Genomic DNA, 27,188 nt, shown 5'->3' with positions numbered 1-27,188 from the left:
TGCAAGAGCCAAGGGACAATGTATTTATCTTCCTCTTGGAAGTCTTGGATGTCTCCGGCACTCAAAGAAATTTCCTACAGACATAATCATTAGAAGATACCATGATGTCAGCACACTGAATTGTATGCCTCTTGTCTTATTTGAAAAGAATGAATTTGAAAAGTGATATACTGGATAATCCAGAGAAAGAAGAGGGTAGAGTATAAATACAGCATTCACTAAAATGCAAAATACCTATATGTAGCGGACAGAATTCTGGAAAAAGCATCAAGGGATTCATCCAGAAAAATAAATTCCTCCAGTAGTTTCTTGATTTTGTGAATTCCAGAGGCTAGAGATATACTGTGGTTTCACCAAATAATTGTTGTACTTACCATATCCAGACTTGTGTCAAGAACTCTTCAATACATATTATTTCATATTATTCTCAATATACAGTAACCATACAAACAAGCAAAAAGGGAACAAAAAAATGATCTTCTTTGAAGTCTGTAATATTTTTTTAGGTTTCGTTCTATATTCATATGCAGGGCACTAAATGGCATAAAAAGGGATTTGCCCTTTGCTTTGAACTAGACATAAAAAAAGTTTCAATGTATAAATATAATATCTTCATTTACTATGATGACCTTAAGAGGTAAGTGAGATTGATAAATAACAACAAATGGCAGAACGCTTGTTTAGATTTAAATGTACACATACAGTTGAAGTCCATTAAATTATTCTATGCCTCAGGTTCCCAACCAACTACTAAAGACAGAAGTCATTCCTGCCTCCTGATTTCTAGCTCCACAGAAACTCCTGTAATGATATCAATGCTGTGATTTAAAATTAATGGAGTAAAGTTCTCTATATAAAACTAAGCCTGGAAAAGTAAGGCTGAGTCCAAATATTGATCCTGAGCAATAAGATCAGACAACTGGGTGCCCAATTAAAACAAAAACCAAACCAGAGAAAACAAACTAGTAAGTTAAACATTCATTATTGGTTGTTAATTACCTTTGGAAAACTCTTCAACACTTCCTCCATTACAAACATTCCAACACGGCCCTGCTTACCTTGTTTTCTGCATAAGCAAGCCAGCGGCTCCCAAGAGCAATAGGATTCATGTTGGGCCCGGGACAAGGGTAGCAGCCTGAAAATTTTCAAATGGCAATGTAAGAAATTTAATAATTTCCGTTGGTGCATCATATTTTGATGCCATAAAAACAGAATAATCAAATGCTTTTATTTTTTCAAGTCTCACATAAAATTCCCATAACCTAGTCATTATTTTAATAGCTAAAAGAGGTTCATTTTTTTCTCCTCTACAGTTTCCTTTGGGTTTTGACTCTGTTCCAATAAGAAATAAATCTGGGAAGAACTGGTATTCACTTTTCGCAAAAATTGGGCATTTTATACAGTTATTCCTGGAACAAGAGAGAGAAGCCAAGAAGAATCATTTAAAAATCATAAGCCTACAATTTCATAAGTCTAGCAAAACTGTTTAGAGAAGAAAGAGAAAGGATACAATTGGCTCAGGAATTTAAGGGCAAAGATAAGAAAGACATAACCCTAAAATAAAATGACAATAACAGGGGCAGGGTAGAACAAGTAACTTAGGTGTGGAGCTAATGGGGAGAAGTAATCCACAAAGGGTGCATCAGGAGATGTTGGGGAACTAATTTACATAATCCTATGCATTTACATTAAGCATTCAATTTCATTCTTCTTACTTTCAGCCCAGCCAAAAACAATCTAGTAGGTAGGATTATTTTGTGGTTCTCCAATTTCAAAAAAAAAATCACACATTCCTGACAGTGGTCACCAACACCATGGAAACACCAATGCCATCTTCCCGAACTCCACTAAACAAGACACAACACAATTCAGTCAAGTAAGTGATATCTGTCATCCGTGAGGGTCTCATCTCCCCTTCTGACTATACCAATAAGGTCTCTGAGTATAATGTCCTCATCTGTCAGCTACACAAAATAATATTACAGGGTTTCACAAAACTGCTTTTAAGGGACTACTCAAAGGAGACTGCAGAATCAAAGAACACAAAAAGCCTAACCTAAAGAATTCCTTGTTTATCATTCCACAAGTATCTGGTTAATATTTTCACAAATGTTTTTCCCTAAAATGTACACTAGCGGATCAAACTGAGGTTATCTATTTCATAGTTTAGGTCTCAATTTGGAATCTAAACTTATACGAGACAGGTTTTTATAAAAATAACCTTTTCTTCCCATGACAAAAAACAAAACAATACAAACAAAGAAAAACAGCCAAATTGCATGAAACACATGAGCGTACCAGGAAAAAATATCTAATCTGAATAGCATGAACAGCACACCTGAAAATACCTTACCCAGCAGAAAGTCTCAGTCTAGTGCTGATCCTAACAGGAATAGAGTTATCAATGAATGAATAACTACTTTGACAAGTACTGTCAAAAATAAAAATAGGCTTCCCTGGTGGCGCAGTGGTTGAGTGTCCGCCTGCCGATGCAGGGGACACAGGTTCGAGCCCTGGTCCGGGAAGATCCCACATGCCGCGGAGTGGCTAGGCCCGTGAGCCATGGTCGCTGAGCCTGCACGTCCGGGAGAGGCCACAACAGTGAGAGGCCCGCGTACCGCAAAAATAAATAAGTGAATAAAATAAATAAAAAATAAATAAAATTTATATGTTCTGTAATATATTTATTTATCTTTTTGCTTCTTTATTTTCTGTCTTCCACTTGATTAAGGTCATGTTTGTGTCTTTTGTTCACAGTTAAATCTATACTGCTTAGAATAATACCTGAAAAATAGCTTAATAAATGTTTGAATAAATTAAACAATGCACCTAAATTAATCAAAGCATATGTATAAGACACACTTGCAAAAAAAAAAGTCATCTACAGAAGAAAAATTTTCAAATATTTTTCAAATATTGTGCTTGCCTATTCTTTAGGTTAGGCTTTTTGTGTTCATTTTAAAGCCATTTTTTAATAGAAATCTTCCTTAATTGTACATACATGCTTGCCTGAATTCAGAAAGCCTTTGAGTAGCAATCGTGGTGATTCTGAAATAGTAATGCCGTTGTGTTCACAGCCACTAGAGAAGCGCAAGTCGCTGTTGCTTTTGTTACTGCTAGTTTTCATTTCAGCTCCTTCAACTCCATCTACTTTGAGTTTTCTTTTTTCTTTTTTTTTTCGCCACACCGAGCAACCTGTGGGATCTTGGTTCCCTGACCAGGGACTGAACCCGGGCCCTCGGCACGGAATCCTAACCACTAGACCACCAGGGAATTCCCTGAGTGTTCATTTTTAAAGAAGATGAAGATAATAATCCTAAGAGAAAATCCATATGTCATACAAAATATAAGATGTAAGTTTTCTAATGTTTCACTCATTGTTTAAAAACTTTTTTTGTATTTCAGGGTTTAAAGTGGTGTGTTTGGAATGTTTGGATTTCTGGAAAATCAGCTTCTGGGTAACTGTGATGTTACTATAATCACTGAAGGCATATTATGGACACATATTATGGACATATACATAGAAAAAAAGGTCCACTAATATAATACAAAGACAACACACTCTAATGTATATATCACACAGTATTTACATAATAGATTTCATTATGACACCCACACCTAAATGTACTTTTTTCACACCAAAATGTACTTTTATATAAGTGTATATACATAGACCATATATAATTTCAGAACTGGAGAAATGAGCATAAACACTGTCTATAAGAAAATTTCCCCTTTTAAAATGTCATGAAAAAAATAACCAAATAAAAAACAGAAATAAATACCTGTGATGTGGCATTACATTAGAGGCAGCTAATCTCCTGAACTTTAAAGTCAACATAATCTAACTCAACCAACTCCGATAACTATTTTGCCTCAACAGATCCTAATAATATATAAGTATACCTGCCTTCCAAATACTAAAGAATACTAAGAAAAGATGTAGTTTACAATTCTCCATTTCACTTTTTGAGTCAATGTTTTTAGAAAGCTAGTGGATCTCAAGAATTATAGTGTATTGGAATGAAAGCAAATTGTTTTTCTGCTCTCCAAAAAACATTTTACAGCTGGAATCAGCAGACCATCAGCCTCTCAGCACTATCCCAACTTTATAAGCATGACTCCTTTAAAGATTAACCATTGCCTCCAGCTAAACTCTGAAAACAAGTGAAGAAAAAAGAAACAAAAAACAAAAAAAAAAACACAACCCAAACCTCTATAATACTGGGACTAATTCTAACAAGGTTACAATGTTTGTGAACAAAGTAAAAGAGAGCTGGATATTTTAAAATATCAGGTTTCCAAATTTAAATAAAGGTAAAATCCACAAAAAGCATGCTACATGAAGATGATTCTATAACTAAAAGATTCTTGAGACTGATGCAATTTTACATGGCATCCTCCCAGAATGTTGGTCCTAGTGGGGAGAAGACCTGAACTCATTTTGAAAAACAAAGGATTTAACTACTCTCTGTAACACCCTGCCTTATTTTTCTTGGAAAAGACAACTCAAAAGATTTCAGACCTTTTTCGAAAAAACAGATGTCTGCATTTATGGTCAATTGGCTTTCAACAACGCTACCAAGACAAGTCAATGGGGAAAGAATAATCCTTTCAGCGAATGATGATAAGTCAACTGATATCCGCATGCAAACGAATGAAACTGAACCCTGGCCTCACACTACATACAAAGTCGAAATGAATCAAAGACTAAAGCTAATGTATTAACCTCCTGGAACAAACCATGGTAAATCTTCATAACCACAGGCAATGCTTTCTTAGATATGACACCAAAAGTACAAGTGATAAAAGAAAAAAATAGATAAATTAAACTTCATCAAAACTAAAATCTTTGTGCTTCAAACGACACCACCAAGAAACAGAAAAGACAACTCAGAGAATGGGAGTTGGGCAAAACATATATCTAATAACTGACTTGTATCTAAAATATAAACAGAACTAGTATAACTCAATAAAGACAAATAAATCAATGTAAAATTTGACAAAGAAGATAGAAGATGAGCATATGAAAAGATACTCAGCATCATTAGCCATAAGGAAATGCAAATCAAAAAAAAAATGGTACTGATGAACCTAGTTGCAGGGCAGGAATAAAGAGGTAGATGTAGAGAATGGACTTGAGGACACGGGGTGGGAGGGCTAAGCTGGGGCGAAGTGAGAGTAGCATCGACATATATACACTACCGAATGTAGAACAGTTGGTTGGTGGGAAGCAGCAGCATAGCACAGGAAAATCGGCTAGGTGCTGTGCAATGACCTAGAGGGGTGGGATAGGGAGGATGAGAGGGAGGCTCAAGAGGGAGGGGATATGGGGACACGTGTATGTGGCTGATTCGCTTTGTTGTGCAACAGAAGCTAACACAGTATTGTGAAGCAATTATACTCCAATAAAGATCTATCAAAACAAAGTATAAGGGACACTCTTGCACTGCTGGTGGGAATGTAAATTGGTACAGCCACTATGGAGAACAGTATGGAGGTTCCTTAAAAAACTACAAATAGAGCTACCATATGACCCAGCAATCCCACTACTGGGCATATACCCTGAGAAAACCATAATTCAAGAAGAGTCATGTACCAAAATGTTCATTGCAGCTCTATTTACCATAGCCAGGACATGGAAGCAACCTAAGTGTCCATCATCAGATGAATGGATAAAGAAGATGTGGCACATATATACAATGGAATATTACTCAGCCATAAAAAGAAACGAAATTGAGTTATTTGTAGTGAGATTGATGGACCTAGAGTCTGTCATACAGAGTGAAGTCAGAAAGAGAAAAACAAATATTGTATGCTAACACATATATATGGAATCTAAGGAAAAAAAAAGGGCATGAAGAACCTAGGGGTACGACAGGAATAAAGACACAGACCTACTAGAGAATGGACTTGAGGATATGGGGAGGGGGAAGGGTAAGCTGTGACAAAGTGAGAGAGTAGCATGGACATATATACACTACCAAACGTAAAATAGCTAGCTAGTGGGAAGCAGCCGCATAGCACAGGGAGATCAGCTCGGTGCTTTGTGACCCACCTAGAGGGGCGGGATAGGGAGGGTGGGAGGGAAGGAGACGCAAGAGGCAAGAGATATGGCAACATATGTATATGTATAACTGATTCACTTTGTTATAAAGCAGAAACTAACATACCATTGTAAAGCAATTATACTCCAATAAAGATTTAAAAAAAAGTATAATCAGATACTACTTTGTGAGATACCAACAGGATGTATATAACCTTATTAACAATCATTGGTGAGAAACTGGAACCCTCATACACTGCTGGTAGGAATGTAAAATGTGCGGTCACTGTGCCCAACAGCTCTTCAAATAGTTAAGGATAGAATTACCATATGACCCAGTAATTCGACTCCTGGGTACATACCCAAGAGAAACGAAAACATATCCACACAAATACTTATATCCAAGAGAATCAAAAATAGATGTCCCCATAAAAACCTTTCATTTATGAAAGCATTATTCATAAAACCCCCAAAATGGAAACAAACTAAATGGCCAGCAATAAAAAGAAATGACGTATAATATTCCACTGTCAGGATACACCACAGTTTATCCATTCACACACTGAAGGACACTTTGGTTGCTTCCACTTTTGGCAATGTGAATAAAGCTGCTATAAATATCTGTGTGAAGGCTGTGTGAACATAGTTTTCAACTCATTTGGTTAAATAACAAGAAGTGAGATTGCTGGATTGTATACTAAGAGTAGGTCTAGTTTTGTAAGAAACTATCAAATTGTATTCCAAAAGTGGCTGCACCATTTTGCCTGCCCACCAGCAATGAGAGTTCCTGTTGTTCCACAACTCTGACAGCACTGGTGTTCTCAGTGTTTTGGATTTTAGACGTGTGATGATTATCTCATTGTTTTAATTTGCATTTCTCTGATGACATATAATATGGAGTATCATATCATATGCTTATTATTCTTTGGTGAGGTGCCTGTCAAGAGTCACTGGCCCATTTTTTAATCAGGTTGTTTATTTTGTTCTTGCTGAATTTTAAGAGTTCTTTGTATATTTTGGATAACAGCCCATTATTAGGTTTGTCCTTTTTTTTTTTTTTTTTTGTGGAGTATAGTTGATTTACAATGTTGTGTTAGTTTCAGGTGTACAGCAAAGTGAGTCAGTTATACATACATATAACCACTCTTTTTTTAGATTCTTTTACCATATAGGCCATTACAGAGTATTGAGTAGAGTTCCCTGTTCTACTGTGTTGTACAGTAGGTTCTTATTAGCTACCTATTTTATCTTATTTTTGGCTGCGTTGGGTCTTGGTTGCTGTGCATGGGCTTCCTCTAGTTGAGGCAAGCAGGGGCTACTCTTCGTTGCAGTGCGCGGGCTTCTCATTGCGGTGGCTTCTCTTGTTGCAGAACACGGGCCCTAGATGTGCGGGCTTCAGCAGTTGTGGCTCACGGACTCTAGAGCGCAAGCTCAGTAGTTGTGGCACATGGGCCCAGTTGCTCCGTGACATGTGGGATCTTCCCGGACCAGGGCTCGAACCCATGTCCCCTACATTGGCAGGAGGATTCTTAACCACTCCACCACTAGGGAAGTCCTAGTTATCTATTTTATATATAGTAGTGTATATATGTCAATTCCTATCTCCCAATTTATCCCTCCCCACCTTATCCCGTTAACCATATGTCTGTCTTCTACATCTGTGACTCTACTTCTGTTTTGTAGAGAAGGTAAGTTCATCTGTACCCCTTTTTTCAGATTCCACACATAAGCAATATCATGATATTTGTCTTTCTGTGTCTGACTTAACTTCACTCAGTATGATAATCTCCAGGTCCATCCATGTTGCTGCAAATGGTATTATTTTGTTCTTTTTTTATGGCTGAGTGATACTCCATTGTATATATGTACCACATCTTCTTTATCCATTCCTCCGTTGATGGACATTTAGGTTGCTTCCATGTCCTGCCTATTGTAAATACTGCTGCAGTGAACACTGGGGTGCCTGTATCTTTTCAAATTATGGTTTTCTCCAGGTATATCCTAGGAGTGGGATTCCTGGGTCATATGTTAGTTCAATTTTTAGTTTTTTAAGGAACCTCCATACTGTTCTCCATAGTGGCTGTACCAGTTTACATTCCCACCAAGAGTGTAGGAGGGTTCCCTTTTCTCCACACCCTCTCCAGCATTTATTGTTTGTAGATTTTTTTGATGATGGCCATCGTGACTGGTGTGAGGTGACACCTCATTGTAGTTTTGATTTGCATTTCTCTAATAATTAGCAATGTTGAGCATCTTTTCATGTGCTTTTTGGCATTCTGTACGTCTTCTTTGGAGAAATGTCTATTTAGATCTTCCACCCATTTTTTGATTGGTTTGTTTTTGATATTGAGCTGCATGAGCTGTTTGTATATTTTGGAGATTAATCCCTTGTCAGTTGCTTCGTTGGCAAATATTAATTTGTCTATTACAAATATTTTCTCTCAGTCTGTGGCCTTTCTTCTCATTTTCTTGACATTGTCTTTTGCAGAGCATAAGTTTTTAATTTTAGTGAAGCCCACTTTATCAGTTATTTCTTTGGTGCCTTTGGTGTTGTATCTAAAAAGTCATCACGATACCCAAGGTCATCTAGGTTTACACCTATGTTATCTTCTATAAATCTTATACTTTATGTATTACATTTAGGCCTGTGATATTTTTTGAGTTAATTTTTGTGAAGGATGTATAGTCTGTGTCTAAATTCAGTTTTATGCCCGTGAATGTCCAGTTGTTCAGTACCATTTGTTAAAGAGACTATCTCTGCTCCATCGTGCTACCTCTGCTTCTTCATCAAAGATTTATTTCTGGGCTCTCTATTCTGCTTGTCTATTCTTTTGCCAATGTCACACTGTCTTGATTACTGTAGCTTTATAGTAAATCTTGAAGTTGGGTAACAACATGGAGGAAACATGATATTATTCATTGAAAGAAGCCAATCAGAAAAGGCTACATACTATGATTCCAACTATATGACATTCTAGGAAATGCCATGGTTGCTGGGGGGAACGGGAGGGCAGAGATGAACAGGCAAAGCACAGAGGATTTTTAGGGCAGTGAAAATACTCTGTATGATATTACAATGATGGATATATGTCATTATACATTTACCCAAGCCCACTGATGTACACCACCAAGAGGGAATCCTAAGATAAACAATGGACTCTGAGTGATAATTATGTGTCAGTGTAGGTTCATCAAGTGTAACAAATGTACTACTCTGGTGAGGGATGCTGATAATGGGGGAGAGGGAGACTATGTATGTGTGGGGCTGGGGTTATATGGGAAATTTCTGTGTCTTCTGATTAATTTTGCTGTGAACCTAAAACTGCTCTAAAAAATATAATCTTCTACTATGTTCAGTGAAAGACACAAGTCACAAAAGACCACACACTGAATGAAGTTCAAAAAGGACTATGAAACCCTCTCCAGAAAGAATAAGCACATAAAATGTTAAATATCATTTCAGAGATTTATTTGACCATCTTACTCCTGATTAATGACCCTCTTAAGGTTCCATGAGCTTTGAATTTAAAACTTGATTTTATTTTTGCTTTATTTTTTATGTATATGAAACAGAGTAATGCCATTCAAAGGCTCAACGGGTTCAATGGGTGGGAATTATGTGCAGAAAATATGAAAATCACGTTAGTTCATGGCATACATGTTATTTAGAGTCCACTTTATACTGAACACCTGCCTGGGCTCTGAAAACACCATGGCAGCCTAGTCTGTTGTATACAGATGGGAAACCAAAAGAACAGGGTTTTAACTTGAACTGGTCTTAGATGCCACATTAACCTGCCAATCTCTTCTTATCAATGTTACAAGCTTGCTTAGAAACATAAAAAGAAAGGTTCCTCTTCCCAAAATTAAAACTAATTTTACATTTTAAAGATCCTTAAAATACATTCCTTATTTGTAATTCACCATTAACATAAATGAAAAATACACATTCTAACCCTAAGAAATAACATTAGGATTGTAAGGAATAAATTTTCCTCCTCAAAGTAAAAACAGAAGCCAGTGGAAAGAGTTATTTCCTATACAATCCTTTGGTCTCTCTGGAGACTTCATATCTGCATTTAAACTTAAGCACACTGGAAATGACTGCTAATGACATCTATCAGTCTTGGTCTTTTGTTTTCTTAATCATACGTGGGTTTTGGATTTCCACATCAGACAGCTGCTCAAGGCCACCTTTTCTGTACAGCCAAATACGAAGGTGTCTCCTTTCTCATCATATTGGCTGTGTTCCCTTTCCAGTTCTCTATCAGCTCTCTTTACCTGCCCTTCCACCCTTTGGCACAAATTCCCATGGTGCTTTCTCTGATGGACACAGCTGTCTACTTATTTTACAGTCTCATCATTGTATTCATACACAACTTAGGCAATCATGATTGTATTACACAAGAGCTTTTCAAACTCTTTTAGAAATTAAATGCTTGCATGAACAAAACAATATCCTCATTAAGAATCTGTCATTCTACATGGGCTTTAGTACTAATTCTTTAATAACTAGAAACCAATCAATGGGGGAAAAAAACTAAATGGGCTACCACGAATGCTATTCTCAGTATGCCTATAAGCTCCCCTGTCCTCCAATCCTTATATCCTGTACTTCTCACTGTCCCAAGCAAAACTGGCTTACAAGCATGGAATAACCCAAATTCAGAGAAACACACATAACTTATACCATGCTTCTTTCCACCTGCCAAAAGTTTCAGTCTGTTTAAAGGAATGGGGATGGGGGTGGGGGTTGCAAAAATTAGGGGAAAATAAGCTTATTTAAAGTTAGGAAATGGCTCCATGTGTTCCTTGATTTTAAATATTAAGTCTTGCTCAATTTTGTTCAAAATGTTGATAAAAATCCCTTAAGGTGAAGTTGTATTTCAAAGAAAAGAAGCTAAATTTCTTCATACAAGCATGCGTTAAATATCATCAATATCACGAACCTAACAACCCTTGAATAAATCTGGTTTATAGGGTTTTCAAGTAAAGTAAAATAATACGTAACTAAGAATGGTGAGAAAATGGAAGTATGAAATGAGATATATAACTACTATTGGCCAGAGTATTATAGATGAAGGGTTTGGGGAGATCTGCTGTGAAATGCTACAATGAACAGCATTCAGAGTGTGAGGAGAGAAATCACAACTTTTGTTGTTCTTGATGCTTTCTGGACTCTTTTTTTAATGTAAACTATGTATTTAAATATAATATAGATAAAGAAGTACCCAAGTCAACAAAGTAAACATATGCGTGCATAAAAGCAGCATCCAAAACAAAAAACAGGACATTATAGAATCCCAAAAGCCCCTTCTCATACCCCCTTCCAGGTTACGCAGGTGTGTTCTGACAACGATACTAGACATCTATCTTCAAAAGATATCACTGGATTTTAACACATAGTTTATTACACTTATTTCCATCATTTGTCACCAAGAAATGACAGTTGTACTTTTATACTACCTCATTTTTCAACATTTAACATACATTTCAGACTTAAAGAAATCCATACTAAACAGACTTCATGGCATCCTCAAGCCACGAGACCCATTTTACAAGCAGTACAGTCACAGAATAAGTGATAATCCTAATGAATCAGAAATTACTGAAAATTCACTACTGTGGGCTCCACTCCACTTGACCAGGACTTGCTGCATGCCACTTATAAAGCACCTGACTGCAACACTAGACACACTAGTGATCCTTCCAGATCTCTTCTTCCTATCATGAACAATTCACACAATATGAGACGAATATTTTAATAATACTTGTTTCAACTGTTCAGTAGTCCAGCAATACAGAGGGAAGCATTTGGGACTATATGGCAAAGATCCTAAAACAATATTAACGTGTAAAAAAAAAAAGAACACTCATTTTTATCAAACTCAATTGATATTTTGTGCTTCCTAAAGGCTTAAAAAACAGAAGCTCCTGCTCCTGAAAGGGGAAACAATACTCCAGATACTGGAGAGATATTCAAGAGCTAATCACTACAAAGGTATAATTTTCAAATAAACTCACACTTCAGAAAAGCTGTGTACTTAACTCCAACGTGAAAAAGAAACTTTGTTCATATATGCATTCATATATTCATTTCTTTAAATACCCACCAAATTTATAATTCCCAGTTTAAACCTATATCACTTTCTCTAGAGATGACTACTGATCCTATATGAATAACTTTCTTCCTTATCTGATAACTTTTGATACAGTTGTACTACATTCTCAACGCTTTTGGCTAGCTAAACATCTTGGAAAAGAACCACTGATGCTTTGAAAGTAGAAATAGTTGTGATAAATGTTTTCATCTTTAGCAAATTGAGTTTTATTATTGTAAGAACCAAAAATAAGCATCAGAAATATTTTTAAGTTAGCTAGAACAAATGGATATATTATACCTTGCATGACGGACCTACTTCCTTAATCCAAGTCAAGATGAATAACTTCGCTCTCAAGGAAATTACTATATAGCGGCAAAGACAGAACAAGTAGACAGAAGACACATACAATAACATAGAAATTAAGTGTCTTAACAGAGGGAAAAATTACACTATAAAAGCATTCCCAAAGGGTATTCGGTACTGTAATCTAATAAATCTAGGAAATATTGAAATATAGTAAATAAATTTAAACAAATTAAAATGCTAATCACCACTGGCATCCTCCAATAGAAGGCAGCATTTCCTAAGTTTATTTGACCAGGGCATCCTGATTTACACAGCATGTTGAAGGTCTACTGTTCTGTGGATAGATTTTGGGAATTGCTATCTTTGGGGATTTAGAAGAAGGAGAGGCTTCCTTAAACTAAGGGGATCAGGAAATACATCATATAAGAACTAACATCTACACTGGGGCTAGAAAGACATGTAGGATTAAGTCACTGTGGAAAGAGAGACTGCTAGTGAAAAGGCCATTTCAGGCAGGAAAACAGAGCACTTGCAAAGAACTGAGATTTATGAGTGGCTCAAAGAAAATGTAGCATAAGCAGCATGAAAATGGGTTGTAGAGATAAAGATTTAGCAAGGACACTGGATTTTGATAAAGAAGGTTTTGTATGCCAAAAACCTTGAGAGTTCAGTTGGAAGGAATGTACAAGTTTACACTTGTTGACCACAGTTACATCAAGTAAGGCCTTTGTTCCAATCAAAAGACCTCAGAGTTTAGACGATAAATTATTTGATCAATTGGTAATACAGAAATAATGATTTTGTAAGTTCTTATCATTTAAATATAGATAATAGATTAAATTATATGTCAGGGATATGCTTCAAAATAATTTGGGAAGGGTATAAATGAAAAAGATTGTCCACGAGTTGGTACTTATTGAAACTAGATGATAAATACGTGGTGGTTCATTATACTACCGTCTTTAAATAATTGTATATATTTCCCCAAATAAATTTTTTAAAAAAAATAACATTTAGGGACTGTCCTGGTGGCACAGTGGTTAAGAATCCGCCTGTCAATGCGGGAGACACGGGTTCGAGCCCTGGTCCAGGAAGATCCCACATGCCGTGGAGCAACTAAGCCCGCGAGCCAAAACTACTGAGCCCACGTGCCACAACTACTGAAGCCCGCGCGCCTAGAACCTATGCTCCACAACAAGGGTAGACCCCGCCTGCCGCAAACAGAGAAAGCCCGTGCGCAGAAACAAAGACCCAACACAGCCAATAAATAAATAATTTTTTTTTAAAAAAGAAAAAAGGCATCAAAAAAATAACACTCATAGGAAATGAAATGGTATATCTATGGCTTTAGTAATTTAATAAAATGCAATATTTTTGCCATATCACTAAATGACTAATATTTATCAAATAAGCAAAATGACTGAAAATCAAAGGTTCATTTCACCATTTTAACGTGACTAAAAATTCACCTTTCTACAAGAACTTCATGATTTCAAGTAAGACTGAAAAGTAAGAAGAATACATACTATAGTCTCTCATCTTCTGCTTAAAGGTATTTTCACTCTTATTTCCACTATAAATGGATTAATTGAGAAAGTACAGTAAAATCCCATGAAAATATGAAATTTCTGTAATGTGCCAGTTTCTATATTGATCCTGCCAATTGACTCAAGGCCTTTAGGTACTTTCTGTAAGTTAACCCAAGTCAGGACATTCCAAAAACAAATTCTTCTATCGCAAAATCTCAGACTGCAAAATACTCTCCCAGAAAAGCTGCAAAATCATCAATGTGCAAAAACAAAACTCTCTTAAAAAATAAATTGTAATTATAGCCTACAGTGCATAGGGTTTTGTTTAAATCTTATTTGTAGGTCCTTATTTGAAACAAATACATTTCTATCACCCATTAGTTAAATAACAGACATGCTGGTTGAGACAAATTTCACTCATACATAGATATAAACAATTAAAGATACAGGTTATATCTACATGATTTTATGTAAAATTTAATTAGATCATCTAAGCTTAAAAATTACTATTATAATATAAATATAATATTTACTATTATAATATAAATAATACATTGCCCATTTTCTCCAACAAAACAGAGTATTGTGAAAAGCCTATTCTGATTCCAATGTATCAAAATTATTACAAAGCCTATGTCCTTTGACTCTAACTATGAAATACACAAATCTAATTATTTCAATTCTTTCTTTATAATAAAGTTTAATTTTTTCTTTTAAAATTCTATAGTGGGTATTAATCAATGAAAAATCTATAAGGTTTATTTATCCACTAAAAAAAACTAGCATTATTATTTATGCTAGTTTTTTTTTAGTGGATAAAGAATAATAATAATATTATTAACTCTCCATTAGTAACTTACTTACATATATTAACTTCTCTTTAGTAACTGTGACAACTGACTTTATACCCTACCATTTATTACAGAGAAGAAAACTGAAATCTATTAGCAAGTGTAATATTACTTTCAACATGCACAGCGCAGTAGAGCCCAGTGTTTAAATAAGGTTTAAATTTCAAAACATATATTGTCATTTAAATAAACTATCTTAACAAATAATGATTTGAGAGTTCTCCCCAATTTAACACTCAGCTGAGGCAGCAAGAGCTATCTGTGAGTATAAAATTAAAATGGACCTGCAACAGAGATGTCTAACTTTGCAGAAGCCAACACACACATATCTTTGATTAACGATAAACAACAGAAGACTACTGATAAGATGTAAAGACAAATACTCAGGAAAAACTGGCATCTAAATCTGGCTGAAATATTCATACTCTGTTCTAATTCACTCCTCTGTAGCTCACACACCTGGAAGAAATGGAAAGACTCATACATGATTCCTCTATTTCTCTACTTGTTTCAATTTTAATAGTGAGTGATATAATTATAAGGTAATATATTAACGCATAAGATCTGTAAGAATTAATATGCTAAAACAGGCCATGTAATTTTCAAAGCTTACTATATTATATATATACTACATTTTTGAATGAAGATGTTATTAACAAATGTATGCTCCCCCAAAACTTTTAATTTATAGATAAAACAATAAAAGATCCTTCCTGGTAATCTATATTTAATCATTATTAAAACATCAGTAAATTTCTGATCAGTATGAAATAACTGACTGATAAGTGGGTTAATGTACTCAGTCATTCAAGAAATAGTTAATGAGAGCCTACATTGTGCCAGCCAATGTCCTAGGTGCTAGAGATACTAATGTAAATTTGTAAATGGTGTAAACTTGTGATAAAACAAAAATATGTCAATGAACATGATCTCCATTATTATCTCTGTAGATCTCTGAGAGAAAAGATTACAAGATCAAGGAGGTGAGTTGTATTCTTCTTCATAGGCTACAAAATGATAAACTATATATTACAATGAATTATTCATGTGTTATATATAGTATAGTATATATTATATAATGTATGCAATAACATATAGATTGCAAGATATTAACAAGAACATGAGCTCTAACCAGAAAGGAATAATGTCTCCTACTCAGAACTTAATACATGGATTAACATCTGATGAGTAAGTGTGTAAATAGTTCTGATATTTCAGGAGATGCAACAGTATGATTGGGATTCCCTACACATAACAAAAATGAGCTCTGTTCCAACAGAACTATTTCTGCAGCATACACATAACAGATTCTCTGAAAAAACAGCTATAGCTTTGATGGTGAGTGTTAAGAGTTAAAACACGAAAGAGTGAAAACTATTGTTTTACTAGGCTGTAGTAAAAAAAAAAAAAAAATCTAACTCCAGACAAGGCCCCTGTTGGAATTTCCAGCTTGCTGGACTGCCTTGCAAATCTTGGACTTGCCAGCTCCCACAACTGCACGGGCCAATTTTTTAAAAAATAGATCAACTGATCAAACAATCACTCTCTCTGTATGACTGTGTCTCTGTGTGTGTGTGTGTGTGTGTGTGTGTGTGTGTGTGTGTGTGTGTGTGTGTGTGTGTGTGTGTGTGTGTGTGTGTGTGTGTGTGTGTGTGTGTTTGGATCCAGAATCTAGGCTTATTTCTGCAAATCCAGGCAGAGTTGTGACAGGTGGGGGAAAGAAGGAGTGAAAGACTGACACATTTCCCTCATGAATGATAATCCAGTTATGTCCACAAGTATGTTATGTTAATTAAGTAATTTAACAATGTAGCTACACAAATCTAAATTAATCACAACGACTCAAGGAAAATATATAAGGAAAAGCTGAGGTATACAACAAGGCTTCCTCAGTAATATGAAGAAAATGCACTGTGGGTTGAACACATATACCATAAAATTATATTACTAAATAAGACATCACAGAAACATAAAAATACAGTAACTGAATAAGCATGAAATACTGATGTTATGATTCCAATTAGTCTGCTGATTCTATCAAGTAAGTAGTATAAACTCAATGCATATGATAGGAAATAAATCAAGTTGATACGTACTTGTGACAAAAAATTTTTTTGTGAAAGTACAGCTATCAAAGGCAGCAATTTTCTCCTGCAATACTACGACAAGGATCCTAAAATTAGAGGGAAAAAACCACAAAAGAAAATGTTAATGTGAAATTCTATAAACTGAACTATAAATAAGTTAAATCATCTAGATTTAAGTAAGTATATACCAAAGGAATTTTTAAAAATCAAACGCTTCTTAAAGCATATAGGCTAGAAACATCTGCTTATTAAATGTCAAAATACAGTCACAAAATCCTTAATATGATCAAGATAGACAAGATGAAAGGAAGAAAAGTCACAGGAGAACTACACCTCAAAATAAAATTTCATTTTCATTCATTATAAATCAAATGAACCTATCTTCATTAAGAATGTATGAGATCAATAAACTGCTGGCTATTTACTAAAAGTGTTTTTCCAGTGCTGGCTCAAAGTCATGGAATTAAACATAAAATGGATTTATACAACCTGGCACTTAAAATGATTGCTGAATTTCCCAACACAAGAGCCAAAATGAGAGCAGGAGGGAGGGAGAAAGGGAGGGAGGGAGGGAGAAAGGAAGCTCAGATAACTATTATTCAGTGTAAATGAGACATTTCTGATTATTGAAATATTAAAATTAATCAGAATCTGTATTTCTCCCAAAGTTCAAGATTTATAAATAATTAGGGAAAAGTTATAAATTTTCAGAATTAAAATGTATCTGAAATGAAGTTATTTTATAAACTGCATTTTAGAGTATTGCTCCTTACAACTGTTGTTAAATCTTTAACTACTAGATCCACCCATTTAAAAATGTTGATTTTTTAAATTTATTTAATTTATTTATTTATTTATTTTTGGCTACATTGGGTCTTCGTTGCTACACATGGCTTTCTCTAGTTGCGGCGAGCCGGGGCTACTCTTCATTGCGGTGCTCGGGCTTCTCACTGCGGTGGCTTCTATTCTTGCAGAGCAAGGGCTCTAGGCACACGGGCTTAAGTAGTTGTGGCTCGTGGGCTCTAGAGCACAGGCTCAGTAGTGGCACACGGGCTTAGTTGCTCCGCGGCACGTGGATCTTCCCGGACCAGGGCTCAAACCCATGTCTGCTGCACTGGCAGGCGGATTCTTAACCACTGTGCCACCAGGGAAGCCCCAAAATGTTAACTTTTAATAATTTAATATATCACTGAATAATTACATTATCCCAGAAATAACATGAGTATACCTCCTATGTCATATATAATTTTGTTTGATGTTATTTTAAGTTTAAATATACATAATAACTAGATCTTCATTATGAATTACACACTATCACTGAACTTTTCTTTGTCTTATTTCATATTTTTGTACTGAATTCAAATATTTTTATCATTAATATCAAAGTCTTGGTCTTTTAGTTTGTATTTGTCAGGTATGTGTTTACCCTTCCTTTTACATTCAAACTTTCTGAGTCACTTTTGAAATATCTCTTTAAAATCTAACCTGAGAGTCTTTTATTATAAAATTTATTTTTTGTTTTCCATGTTCCATGTGTTTGCTCTTTAATGAGATTCATAATTTGCAGCCATGACCTTGATAAGACATTTAGCATCATGGGGCTAGGAAAAATCTAGCTGGTCCCTCTTTTAGCTCCATTGTGAAGTGCAAAAAAATAAGAATATTTAAAAGCCTTTTTTACATTTCAGAAATAAGCTTTGTTTTGATGAATGCTAACAGGAAAATTACATTTCCCATCATAAACCAGTAAACATATAGAAGTACATATATTAAACAAAAAGTTATATATAAAATGTTATGTTATACATATAAAAAGGTTCCTCAAAGCAATATTTAACCTTCATATGTTTGCTCAGGCACTTTTATTCTTTTCCATTTCATTATTTCACTAATGGGTCAAGACAAAAAGTTTGAAAACATTAAGAAATCTTAAGAGTTACTTATATTTGGCAGAATTCCGAAGACATATTTGTGACTTTTTTATTATTATTATATCAAAGTCAATGATAATGGAAATGCACTACGTGCACAAGAGGTATGTTATCTTGCACAAGAAACACCTGAAAAATTGCTTACCTTTTGTTGCAATGGAGATCATAGATAGGTGTTTTAAACTGAATGGACTTGACCATCTCCCCAGTACGAAGTGAATATAAATCCACACAACAGTAAGGTGGACTTGTGCTAAAAAATAAATAAATAAATACATACATACATACATAAATAAACAAATAAATAAAGACAAAAGCCATTATGTTTTAACAGGTGGGAGGGGCAATAAATTTTCTTACTAACATAATACAAGCAATTGATTTGGACTTTAATCAACAAAATTAGCAATTGCATAATGATGAAATACTGAAAGCTTTCACCCTAAAATCAGGGATTAGAGAAGAACACTTGAAGAATATGGCCACTCTACTCAACACAGTATAGAAGGTATGTGCATAAGAAATTACTACAAGAAAGAAATAAAGCTGCAGTTATTTGTGAGAATTTGATTGTATAAGTATAAAACCTAGTAACACAAATTGCAATATATACACAAACCCATAATAAAAGACAAACCATTAATATAAGGGTTAATATGTAGATTGATACAGTTCAACCCTAATCAAGAATCTATCAGAAACGAGACCTCTTTCTAAAATGTACATAAATACGCATTCTAAATGATAAGATTTAAATTATAAAGACGTGTTCCTTCATACTAGAACAGATGAAGAGATCAATGTTTTCACCTTAAGAAAGTAGGAAAAGAGCAAGTTAAATCAAATGAAAGTGGAATGAGGGAATGAATAAAATACAACAAATCAATGAAACAAAACTTGAGTAAGCAAAGAAAAAAGTAAACCCAATTCTTTGAAATAGATAATTTGAATATTCCAGTATCTATAAAAGAAACCAAACTCATAATTTAAAACTTCTTACAAAGAAATCCTTAAAAATGGCTTCATTTGTAAATTCTACTAATCATTTAAACAAAAAAGTTTAGATATTCTACACAAACTCTTTTATAAGATAGGAGTCACCAACTTATTTTATGAGGCCAGTAACACATGATCCCAAAAATAAATACCTCACAAGAAACTACCGATATATTTATATGTCTCACGAATATACATAAAAAATCCTCAACAAAAACATTAACAAGTTGGGACTGCCCTGGTGGCGCAGTGGTTAAGAATCCACCTGCCGATGCAAGGGACACGGGTTTGAGCCCTGGACCAGGAAGATCCCACGTGCCACAGAGCAACTAAGTCCGTGCACCACAGCTACTGAGCCTGCGCTCTAGAGCCTGCAAGCCACAACTACTGAAGCCTGCGCACCTAGAGCCTGAGCTCCGCCACAAGAGAAGCCACCACAATGAGAAGCCCGTGCACCGCAAAGAAGAATATAGCCCTCGCTCGCCGCAACTAGAGAAGACAGCCCGCGCGCAGCAATGAAGACCCAACGCAGCCAAAAAAAATAAATAGGAAGCAGATCAGTGGTTGCCAGGGACCAGAAAAGGAGAGAAGCTACAGAGTACAAAGTGGCATGATGGGTGCCACTTTTAGGGCGACAGAAATGTTGCTGTGTCTTGATTGTGCTAGGGACTTACACAAGTGCATACAATTGGTGAAAGTGGAGATGGGAGAGAATCTAGTAAAACTTGAACTTCAACCTCTAAAATTGACACAAGGCAAAAATTCTTTTCTTAATGTTCCCAACTAATTAATCCAGTCCTCTGCTGAGAAGCAATGAGTTAATAATGAACGAAATCTAACATTTTGCCAGACCAACTGGGAAGGAAAAAACAGCTTGTCACCTTCAATTAGCAGCTCATTATAGCCACGGTACACTAGAAACTTGAATTCTGATCATTTCACTGGCATCCATACAATGTCACAACTGAGATTCTTCCTGCAGAGAGCCTTCAATAGAAGTAGACAAAACAAATGCTGTGAAGGCTCAGTTTAGAGTTGAATGAACAAGATTTGGTAGATCTAAAAATTCTATTTATATATGGAAAAAACCTCTTATTCAATGCCTAATAGAAAAAGATAATTCTTTTAAAATCAGAATTTTCAGAAAGTCACACATTCATAAAGGAGTCATGCTATCTGCCAATAACACAGTTGTGTACACGCCTGACATATCCTTTTGTTCTCTATTTTCTCTCTTTTTAAAAGCCTTGACTATTTCCCTGGGACACAGCAAGACAATCTTAATTTTCCTCATGGGTAGGCTGATGAGAAAGCTTTCTATAACATCAGCAGAATGCATGCCCCATAACAGAAAGGACGTGTGTTATTCTAAAATATAGAAACGAGCTTTTACTTTGTACTCTAGTATACACCAAGCAGTGTCAAAAGCTGTATACAGAAGTCTTCATTAGATTTCTAGAGCTCAAATGGGTTAACATTTTTACAGGTTTGCGCCTGACATTTAAACCTAAAATTGTGACTTCACTTTAAGATAAAACCTAATTAATACTTTAAGGAAAAAAAGTTCGCATAGAAATGCAGAGAATCTAATTTAGAATGTAACTGAATCTATTGCAAGCAAAACCAGAGTTGGAAAGAAAAGCAGAAATGACGTAATTTGTATTATTAAATCGTTGGTTAAAGGACTCTAAACTGTGCCCAGGCACCACTGCCTTTCCAACACATAAATATCAACAGGGGTAATATAAAGTTATTTAGTACTTTTAACGATAAATATATAATAGAAATGAATGCAAATTCTCCTTAACTGACCTTCCCTTTACCTATGTAACTTGTTTTATAGTGAGGAACCAGGACATATATTGAAAATTTTTGCATTGCAGCAATCTGTTACCTGCTGTATACATAACCTATACACATAAAGGAAGTTATAAAGCTTTTATTAGCAAAGGACTAGTCCTCCCAGAGCCAAAGGTATGGAATTTACAGTTCATTTCCGTGAAGAGTTGACTACAATTATTTAAAGAGTAAAATTTTTTAAAACTTCCATTACTGAAAGTGAAAAGGTTAAATTAAATATAAAACAAAATAGTTAAACTGGATTTCCTAAAAGCAAATCCTGAAACTATAGCATAGAAGATAAACCCAAGAAGAAAACACTAAATGTTTTCATCTAGGTACGTTGCCTATTTCATTATTTCTTACTTTCTCTGTAATCCTTCCCATCACATTTTTTTAAAAGTTTTAATATGCTTTATTTTTTAGAGCAGTTTTTGGTTCACAACAAAATTGAGAGGAAGGTACAAAGATTTTCCATATAGCCTCTGCCCCCATTCATGCATAGTCTACCCCATTATCAACGTCCCCTACCAAAGTGGAACATTTGCTACAACCTATAATGACACAATATAATCACCCAAACTCCATAGTTTTCATTATGGTTCACTCTTGGTGTTGTACATCGTATGGGTTTTGGACAAATTTATAACGACATATATCCAACATTACAGTAGCACACAGAATAGTCTCACTGCCCTAAAAATCCTTTGTTCTCTGCCTGTGCATCCCTCCTGGCGAACTCTGATCTTCTTACTGTCTTACTGTATTGCCTTTTCCAGAATGTTGTTTGGTTGGAATCATACAGTATGTATACTTTTCAGATTGGCTTCTTTCACTTAGTCATACACGGTTTTTTGGGGGGTTTTTGTGGGGTTTTTTTGCGGTACGCGGGCCTCTCACTGTTGTGGCCTCTCCCGTTGCGGAGCACAGGCTCCGGACGCGCAGGCTCAGCGGCCACGGCTCACGGGCCCAGCCGCTCCGCGGCATGTGGGATCCTCCCAGACCGGGGCACGAACCCGCGTCCCCTCCACCAGCGGGTGGACTCCCAACCACTGCGCCACCAGGGAAGCCCAGTAATACACTTTTAAAGTTTCCCCCCTTTCTTTTCATGGCTTGATAGCTTTTAGTCCAGAATAGCATTCCATTATCTGGATGTACCACATTTTATTTATCCATTCACCTACTGAAGGACATCTTGGTTACTTCCAAATTCTGGCAATTATGGATAAAGCTGATATAAACACCTGTGTGCAGTTTTTTGGGCAGACGTAACTCCTTCGGGTAAATACTATGCAGGACAATTGTTTGACTATGGTAAAAGTATGTTTAGTTTTGAACAAAACTGCCAAACTGTCTTCCAAAGTGGTTTTACCATTTTGCATTCCTACCAGAAATTAATGAGAGCTCCTGTTGCTCCACTTTACCAGCATTTGATATATTCAGTGAACTGAATTTTGGCCAGGTGTGTAGTAGTATGTCCTTGTTGTTTCCCTGATGACATATGATATGGAGCACCTTTTCATATGTTTACTTGACATCTGTATATTGTCTTTGAGGTGAGGTCTTTTGCCCAATTTTTAATCAGGTTGTTCATTTTCTTATTTTTGATTTTTAAGAGCTTTGTGTATTTTGGATAACAGTCCTTTATCAGATATGTGTTTTGCAAGTGTTTTCTCCCATCCCAGTCTGTGTTTTTGAAGAGTGGGAGTATGTAATTTTAATGAAGTCCAAGTTTTATTCAGAAAATTGAAACTGTATAGGACAAACCTCGAAAAATTTCCAGAATGAAGAAGAAATAAGAGATGAAATGAAAGATAGCAGATTATAAAACTGAATATAGAGATTCAATTTATAAAAATTCATAATCCTGAAGAAATTCTACGTCAAGACTGCAGTATCAGTCTCTACCTGACAGTTTCCAGCCTGCTAGCCTACTCTACTTCTTACCTGCCAGCCCAGTCACATAAGCCAATTCCTTGAAATGAAAATCACATGTGTGTTTCTGTATATGCGTGTGTGTACACTGAATGATATACCAGGGAATCTAGAATACAGCACACATGCCCAGAGCCAATGCCGGCTCAACAAAGAACTGTGAAGACATTAGTCTTGCATCTCTGGCTGAGCTTTTGACTGCACAAGCCAGAGGTAAAGGCTACAACAGAGCTGTAGATGGTATCACTACACACTCAAAGGAGTGTCCCAAACACAGTCTTTACAAAAAGAGTTTGAAAAAGTCAATAAACAGTGTGTGGCTGCAGACCTCAACAAGCAAAACAGCAAACCCTGGGGAGGGGAGGACAATATGACGTTCAGAGTTGCCACATTATGATATTCAAAATGTCCACCAGGGCTTCCCTGGTGGCGCAGTGGCGCCTGCCGATGTAGGGGACACGGGTTCGTGCCCCGGTCTGGGAAGATCCCATATGCCGTGGAGCGGCTGGGCCCGTGAGCCATGTCCGCTGAGCCTGCGCGTCCAGAGCCTGTGCTCCGCAACAGGAGAGGCCACAACAGTGAGAGGCCCGCGTACCGCAAAAAAAAAAAAAAAAAAAGTCCACCATTCAACAAAAAATCGCAAGGCACACAAAGAAACAGGAAGGTATAGCCCATACAAAGAACAAAAATAAACTGAGAGAAACTGACACTGAAGAACCTATATAAAGAATTTAAATCAACTTGTCTTATATATGCTCAAAAAGCTAAAAGAAATTATAGACAAAGAAATAAGGGAGAAAGATGAATTCACAAATTGAAAATATCAATAAAGATACTGGTTCGTTATGAAAAAGGAACCACATAGAATTAATAAAACAGAACAGTACAATAACTAAAATAAAAAAGGCACTAAAGGTTTCAAAAGCCTATCTGAATATCAGAATAGACCAAAGAAAGAATTCACAAACTTGAAAATAAGATGAGTGAAATTACACATCAAAGTAGCAGAATGAAAAAAATGAAAGAAAAAAAAATGAACACAGCTTAAGATTAACAATATAAATCAACTAAACTCAACAAACCTATAGAAGACTCTACCCAATAATGGCAGAATACACATTCTTCTTCTACGTTAGCCACAAAACAAGTCTCACTAAATTTAAAAACAATGAAGACAATCTCTCTAACCAAGCTGGAATGACATTACAAATCAAAAGCAGGAGGAAAACTGTAAATTCATGAATATGTGATATTAAACATAGCATATCAAATAATCACCATGTCACAAATATGTGGAATTAAATAATAAACTCTTAACAGTCAACATCACATTAACAGAATGAAAGGGGGAAAAAACAACATGATCATCTCAACCAATACAGAAAAAGCATCTGCCAAAATTCAACACCCTTTCATAATTAAAAAAAAAAAAAACCACAGCAACAACAAAAAAAAATACAGGAAACTAGGAACAGAAGGGAACTTCCAAATATGATAAAGGGCATTTGCAAAACACTATACTAAGTGACAAAAGACTGAATGTTTTTCCGCTAATATCTGAAACAAGACAAGGATGCCTACAGTCAACACTGTGTTGAAAGATCTAACCAAAGCAATTAGGCAAGAAACTGAAAACTTCTAAATTGGAAAAGAAAGAAAACTATCTCTATTCACAGACAACATGATGCTATATATAGAAAATTCCAAAGAATTCATAAAATAGTACTAGAACTGATAAATTCAGGAAAATTTCAGGGTACAAGATCAACATACATAAACCAGCAATTATCAATCCAAAATAAAAAGTTAAGAAAGCAGTTCTAGTTACAATAGCAATGCAATCTCTATCAACATTCCAATGGCTTTTGCAGAAGTGAAAAGCCAACCTAAAAACAAATGAAGTTGTAAGAGGTCCCAAATAAAAAAGAATTGGAGGACTCACGTTACCTGATTTCAAAAATTACAACAAAGCTACATTAATCAAAATACTGTGTTACTGACATCAGACATATAAACCAATGGAATAAAATTCAGAGTCCAGAAATAAACCCATACATCTATGATCAATTAATTTTTGAAAAAGGTACCAAATATCTTCAACAAATGGTACTGGGAAAACTGAAGTCCACATGCAAAAAAGTTGGACTACTATCTTAAATCATATATAAAAATTAACTCAAAATGTATTAAAGACCTAAATATAAGAGCTAAAACTATACAAGACGAACATATAGGGGTAAATCTTCATGATCTTGGATTTGACAATATTTTCAGATGTGACACCAAAAGCACAAGCAACAGAAGAAAAAAAATTATATTACATCAATATTTAAAACTGCTGTGTATCAAAGGGCATTATTTTAAAAAGTTAAAAGACAATAGAAAATATTTGTAAATCATATATCAGATAAGGGTCTAGTATCCAAAGTATATTGAGAACTCTTACTATTCAACATCTAGAAGATAAACAACCCAATTACAAAATGAGCACAGGATGTGAATAGACATTTCTCCAAAGAAGATATACAGATGGCCAACAAGTATATGAAAAGATTATCAAAATCATTGATCAGTGGTGAAATGCAAATCAAAACCACAGTGAGATACTACTTCACACCCACTAGGTTTGTTATAACAAAACAATTGAAAAGGAGCATGTATTTGCAAGGATACAGAAAAAGTAAAACCCTGATCCATTACTGGTGGGAATGTAAAATGGTGCAGCTACTGTGAAAAACAGTCTGGCAGTTCCTCAAAAAGCTAAAGATAGAATTACCATATGATCCAGCAATTCCACTCCTAGATGTATACCAAGAAATGAAAGCATGGGGCTTCCCTGGTGGCACAGTGGTTGAGAGTCCGTCTGCCGATGCAGGGGACACGGGTTCGTGCCCCGGTCGGGAAGATCCCACATGCCGCCGAGCGGTTAGGCCCGTGAGCCGTGGCCGCTGAGCCTGTGCTCCGCAACGGGAGAGGCTACAACGGTGAGAGGCCCATGTACCGCCAAAAAAAAAAAAGAAATGAAAGCATATGTCGACAGAAAAACATGTACATGAATATTCATATCAGCATTATTCATAATAACCACAAAGTGGAAACAACCCTATGTCCTTTTTTTTTTTTTGCGGCATGCGGGACCCTCACCACTGCGGCCCCTCCCGCCGCGGAGCACAGGCTCCGGACACACAGGCCCAGCAGCCATGGCCCACGGGCCCAGCCGCTCCGCGGCACGCGGGACCCTCCTGGACCAGGGTACGAACCCGCGTCCCCCGCATCGGCAGGCGGACCCCCAACCACTGCGCCACCAGGGAAGCCCCATATGTCCTTTTAAATGATGAATGCATAAACAAACTGTCGTATACACATACAATGTAATATTATTTTGCCTTAAAAAGAAATAAGTTCCAACGATATGACGTTCTGGAAAAGCAAATCTACAGAGACAGTAAAAAGATCTACTACTACCTTCAATAACATTCAGTTGCCTTTTCACTTACTTATTTGAATATTAAATTTCAGCAGTGTATGCTAGAGTCATGATTTACTGTTTACTCTTTCAATCTA

The 27,188-nt window shown here is 35.8% G+C and overlaps 1 protein-coding gene across 3 annotated transcripts in view; it reads right to left on the bottom strand.

The window, feature by feature from the left end:
- The window catches only part of BCAS3 (BCAS3 microtubule associated cell migration factor), a 573,053-nt gene that overhangs the window by 427,202 nt on the left and 118,663 nt on the right, over window positions 1-27,188 (bottom strand). For all 3 annotated transcript variants that reach the window (XM_060290805.1, XM_030881822.2, XM_060290806.1), the window contains exons 8-10: window positions 19,000-19,107; window positions 16,933-17,009; window positions 1,059-1,135 (exon numbers count right to left, since the gene is read on the bottom strand). In XM_060290805.1, the coding sequence (XP_060146788.1) occupies window positions 1,059-1,135; window positions 16,933-17,009; window positions 19,000-19,107 (262 nt within the window). The remainder of the gene's footprint in view (window positions 1-1,058; window positions 1,136-16,932; window positions 17,010-18,999; window positions 19,108-27,188) is intronic.

The sequence above is a fragment of the Globicephala melas genome, chromosome 20, assembly GCF_963455315.2.
Source record: "Globicephala melas chromosome 20, mGloMel1.2, whole genome shotgun sequence".
Lineage (NCBI taxonomy): Eukaryota > Metazoa > Chordata > Mammalia > Artiodactyla > Delphinidae > Globicephala > Globicephala melas.
Note: the sequence above shows the minus strand (reverse complement) of the source record. Positions and strands in the feature narration are given on the sequence as shown.